The sequence below is a fragment of the Astatotilapia calliptera genome, chromosome 11, assembly GCF_964374335.1.
Source record: "Astatotilapia calliptera chromosome 11, fAstCal68.1, whole genome shotgun sequence".
Taxonomy (NCBI): Eukaryota; Metazoa; Chordata; class Actinopteri; order Cichliformes; family Cichlidae; genus Astatotilapia; species Astatotilapia calliptera.
Window position 1 is genome coordinate 7,562,048 of NC_137432.1, and position 4,639 is coordinate 7,566,686.

A 4,639-nucleotide genomic window follows, 5' to 3' on the forward strand; every position below is an offset into this window, starting at 1 on the left:
TTTGATAAAAGATCTCACTAGGACCAGAAAACTTACTGCTGATTGTAACAGACGCTAATGTTTATTTAAAGCTTTTGTTTCGTTTCGTTTATTTGTTTTTTGTTTTTTTATGTGCAGGTAGATTGGCTCGGGATCATCCGTCACCGGAGAGATCAATACCAGCGAGGCTGTGCGTAATTACGCATCAATGACTACGACACTAAAGATGCAATCCAGCGCTAATCAGCCTGGTGAATTGTGCATATATACCATCACCTCTGTCAGGATCGATTCCATATTTGCTCCTTTAAGACAGACCCCTTGTACCGCTGGTCGAAAAGACAAATTGAGACTTTTGCCTTTGGACCGTCGCTGTAATTCATTGCTTTCGATCGCCACTCTTTTTCTCTCTCTCAGTCAGTCACGCGTACACACACACACACACACTCCTCCTACCGATAGACAGCCCACCGCAGCGCACAGAGAATGAGACACGCCTTTTTCTCGGCTCCGTTGTCGGGTCGGTGGGCAGCGGACTGCTGGTGATTGACCAGCTTCTCTCCCTGATCTGTCAGCCGGCTGGATAGGCGCCTCCCCTCTCCTCTATAAATGTAGGAAATCTATTCATTCCTTTCACATCGAGCCTGCTGAAGTAGGAGGAACTACGAAGCTCAACGGGATGTGTTGACAGGCTACAATTCCACCTTTTCGTTATCTTATTCTCTCTCTAATTTGCGGCCGTATTAGTTTTTTTCTGTGTTAACAGCGACGTGCTATAATCTTAAAATACCTCTCGACACCAGTAGTGTAATTGCTCGATTTGTCGTTGCTTCTCTCTGAGCCGTCGGTTATCTAAGATGAAGGCTGTTACTCCAGTCCGCCCCCAGGACTCCTCCTCCAGCGGCAGCCAGCTCTCCCTGCACTATCTGTCGAAGCAGAGCCTCAACATCGCCCGGTGCAGGATGGAAGAAGAGGACCTGTTCTGCCTGCAGTACGACATGAACGACTGCTACAGCCGGCTGAAGCGCCTGGTGCCCACCATTCCGCAGGATAAGAAAGTCAGCAAAGTGGAGATCCTCCAGCATGTCATAGACTACATTCTGGACCTGCAGCTGGCCCTGGAGACGCACCCTTCTCTACATAAACAACAGCCTCAGTTGACCGGGACCTGCCCTCCTCGAGCCTCGAACCCCAGCAGGACACCACTGACGGTGCTCAACATTGATCAGCACCAGGTAAGCTGGAGTCAGGAGGAGCCTCTCGGTTCGCCCCGTTTTCACCGGGACTGACCGGGGAGGAGGAGGTGGGGGGGGGACCCCAGTTTACCTCCCGGTGCCAGACTGCCGTTCGCCACTCAGACTCAGACAAAGCACGTCATACTCGTTATGTGTCATTGTTCTTGCAGTGTTAGTGAAAAAGGACAGGAAAAAAAATCAGAATGTCATACAGCACTTATCAGAGGCTTGAAAAATCATGCGTAAAAATCGCATTTGACGTGGGTTAGATTGCGCACTTGATTGCGGGCCGTATGATTTGCATGATAATGGCAGTGTGTGTCAGAGGCCCACCTTATTGGTGAAGTACCTCAGCCCGCAGCCCACTCCACTGCGCACAATAAGGGCAATTTGTTATTCAATAGCCTATAAGAGAATTTATTATGGGAGATATAGCCGGCTAATTTTCTGCCGCTCTGCTGTATGCCATTTATTATTATTATTTCCAGGGCCTTGCCTTTATTTAGTTTTGTCATCCAAAGCGCGACATCGTTTCACGTGTTGTTTCTCTTCTTTATCTTTCTGTAGAGGACGTCTATAGTCAAAAAGCCGGAGGACTCGATTTTATGTCGCTGAGACTTGAGCACTGCATTGGTAAGTGGGTGTAAAATATTATTGCTATATTATTTTAAATATTTGTGAACATTATTAATTTTTTATGCATTTATTTTTTATAAACATAAAAAATGCAACCGTATTTGGTGGTTAGTGAGACATCCTCAGTAATTTGAATACTGTAGCCTATATGTGGTGTAGATTGACAATCTCTAGAGTGCTCTGGGGAGGCCAGTAGATGTCAGGGAAAATAATAATTGAGGAACATGAAATTGGCACCAGTCTCAGATGCAGCTGTGCTTTGCGCAATAACTGTCACTGGTGTAGCAATCTCAGAAGAAGAGAGGGTTAAAACCTCAGCTTGCCCTCTCTTTCATTCTTACACACATGCACAAACACACACTTTCTTTCCTCCCCCCTCTCTCTGGCTCAGTGTCATATACACTCTGCTCAGTTCCTGGCTTTTAAACCAGATTTACAGCACTGAATTCAAACACACCTGGACAGGACTAAGAGAATGTAGGTGGTGTGTGCTACAGCGAAACACTCCACAGCCTTCTAGAGAGTCCCGGCTGGTCCTCGCCAGCCTTGCCGAACAGCCCAAGGTGCTGTGTGGTTGTGGTTTGACCTGGTTTGTTTTGGGTTGTTGATCAAGCATGGCCTCTGTTTTGTCGGTGGCGCCAGTCAGTCTGGAGCTTTGCAGCTCACCCCCCCTCGCCTCTATTCATCCCCTCCACAGGTGTGCAGGCTGCACAGAGCCGCTCCAAAGCCAGCAAAGCTTCGCCAGGGACTCACACCCAACTGGAGGCACAATCACAAGGGGATTTCAAAACCGCTGGGAGGAATTAAACCCAAATAAAATCACTATTCATATCAGTTTTTTTTTGTTCCATTGAACAAGGACTCAGTGTGTAGACATCTCCCCATCCTTCCTCCTGCTTAAGTTGCTCTCACTTCTTGTCACTTTTTTTTCCCCAAAAAGAGTGAAAATATGGGATCCCCATGCTGACAAGTTTTGTTGTTGTTGTTGTTGTTGTTGTTGGAAACCCATCTATCAACAGCTATGAAAACTGTTTGTGAATTGTGCTTAAAGAGTAACTAAAAATGACTCCAGTTTAAAGCTTTACTAAACTGCGAAAAATCCTTGTACATGTTTTTTTTTTGGACATCTATTGTTTAAAATAGATGATTTGTGTTGAACAGGGATTGCCATCCCTGGTTTCTTAAAATGTTTGATATTGTAAAGAAGAACAATTCCGATTCGAGACAAATACGATTGTAAATATAGAGACGCAAATGTTCTATAAAAGTATGTGAAAGGAAGACTTATATGCTTAAAATAGACTATTGTAATTATAAGATATTTTTATTAAAACCTTTTTTTTTCCTGTCATTATGTAAATATTGTGTTTACACTTTAGTGAATGAACGTGGTTTTGCTCTGCCAATAATGTCCTCACATGATGATATCAGTTAACTCTTTGCAGTGTTCTTTGGACTAGTTTAATATGTAGCATGTCAGGCTCATTGCAGAGATATTGAATGTGCACTGAAGCAGCCCTGCCTGTGTAGATATGTGGTGGAGTTCAAACACGAGTTCTTTGATTATTTGACCTGCTCAGCTTTCTCTTGAATCTTTTTTTTTTTTGTACACATTTACTTTGACAGCTTTGACCCACTCAGAGAGATGGGTGGGCCTGCTGTTTGATCTATAAAAAAAAAGAAAGAAAGAAAAGAAAAAGAGAGGGGAGCTTAATTTGATTCTGTTACATTGCACTCTTGTTAAAAAGTGATCATATTAACTACAGCACTTCTTACAGTGTTTACGATGTAAAAAAAAATCACTGCAACACAATGTCTCTCAGATTTGTGCAATCAGAGCCTCTCCTTGAGAAGTTAATGATTGACGCCAAGAAATCATTAAACTTTGGTTATAAATTGGTTACAAATGTGAACATTAACAGACTCTCTTTTTTTTGTTGCTGTTGTTGTTCTTTGGAACGGAGACGTCTGACATGAAAAGTCTGGAGAGTTATCCAGTCATTATTAATATAAAAGTGGAGAGAAGAAAACAAGAATCTTTATTTTTCATGACATTGAACACCGAATTTACCTCACCACCCTCCTGCCAGTGTGAGAGGGCACTTGTACATTACTGTCAGCTGCACTGTTGGACTTGACCTTCACTGGCTTATGAGGAGTTGTCAAAACAATTAAAAGTTTCCAGGAAGAATTGTGTCGTCTCGAGTGTTGTCTCAGGGGGTGCATTGCGGTTTATTTCTCTGGCACCTGAAGTGCTGAGAAGGAGAGAGGTGCAGTGTAATTTATTCATTTAGTTCCCTGGAAAATAAAGGGAGGGTAAAGTTAGTATGTTGCAGACTTCTCATACTGTTAGTCCTTAAACCTGCTTTACAGGATTTAGGGTTTAAGCCTTTTGTTTTCTGAGCCTTTATTAATTCAGCCGCACACACACGGCTGCAACAACAGCAGGATCACTCAAACACAAGTGACAGCCGAGAAGTCGGATATATGTCACTCCTTCGTGCAGAAATAATACTATCTCTTTAGTGAGATATCAAAACACATTATTGCAGTTGGCAATTCGTGATGTAACATGTTCCCGTTAAAGAGGCTCAGTAAAAGAAAAATGGAGAAGAAATGTTGCAGAGCAGGAAGTACGATCACCACGTGAATTTCAGCAGAAAGCATGGTGCAACAGAAGGTGAATGAAGAATGAAGGCCAGTAATTTACAGCATCTACAGCTCAGACTTCCACACACGATGCCAACGATGTTCAGCAAATAATGTTTCTCATCTTCCCTTACAGTGTA

The 4,639-nt window shown here is 43.2% G+C and overlaps 1 protein-coding gene across 1 annotated transcript; it reads left to right on the plus strand.

Annotated features, from left to right (window-relative positions):
- The first annotated feature begins 252 nt into the window (after positions 1 to 252).
- Positions 253 to 4,041, plus strand: id4 (inhibitor of DNA binding 4). The gene is made up of 3 exons (XM_026185568.2): positions 253 to 1,214; positions 1,782 to 1,847; positions 2,548 to 4,041. Exons 1-2 carry the CDS (start codon positions 837 to 839, stop codon positions 1,827 to 1,829), a joined length of 426 nt encoding a protein of 141 aa, XP_026041353.1. The 5' UTR covers positions 253 to 836; the 3' UTR covers positions 1,830 to 1,847; positions 2,548 to 4,041.
- Positions 4,042 to 4,639: the final 598 nt, after the last annotated feature.

Coding starts and splice junctions, on each gene's coding strand:
- id4 (XM_026185568.2), top strand. CDS start 837: ATGAAGGCTGTTACTCCAGTCCGCCCCCAGGACTCCTCCTCCAGCGGC. Junction 1,215..1,781: donor TCAACATTGATCAGCACCAG/GTAAGCTGGAGT, acceptor ATCTTTCTGTAG/AGGACGTCTATAGTCAAAAA.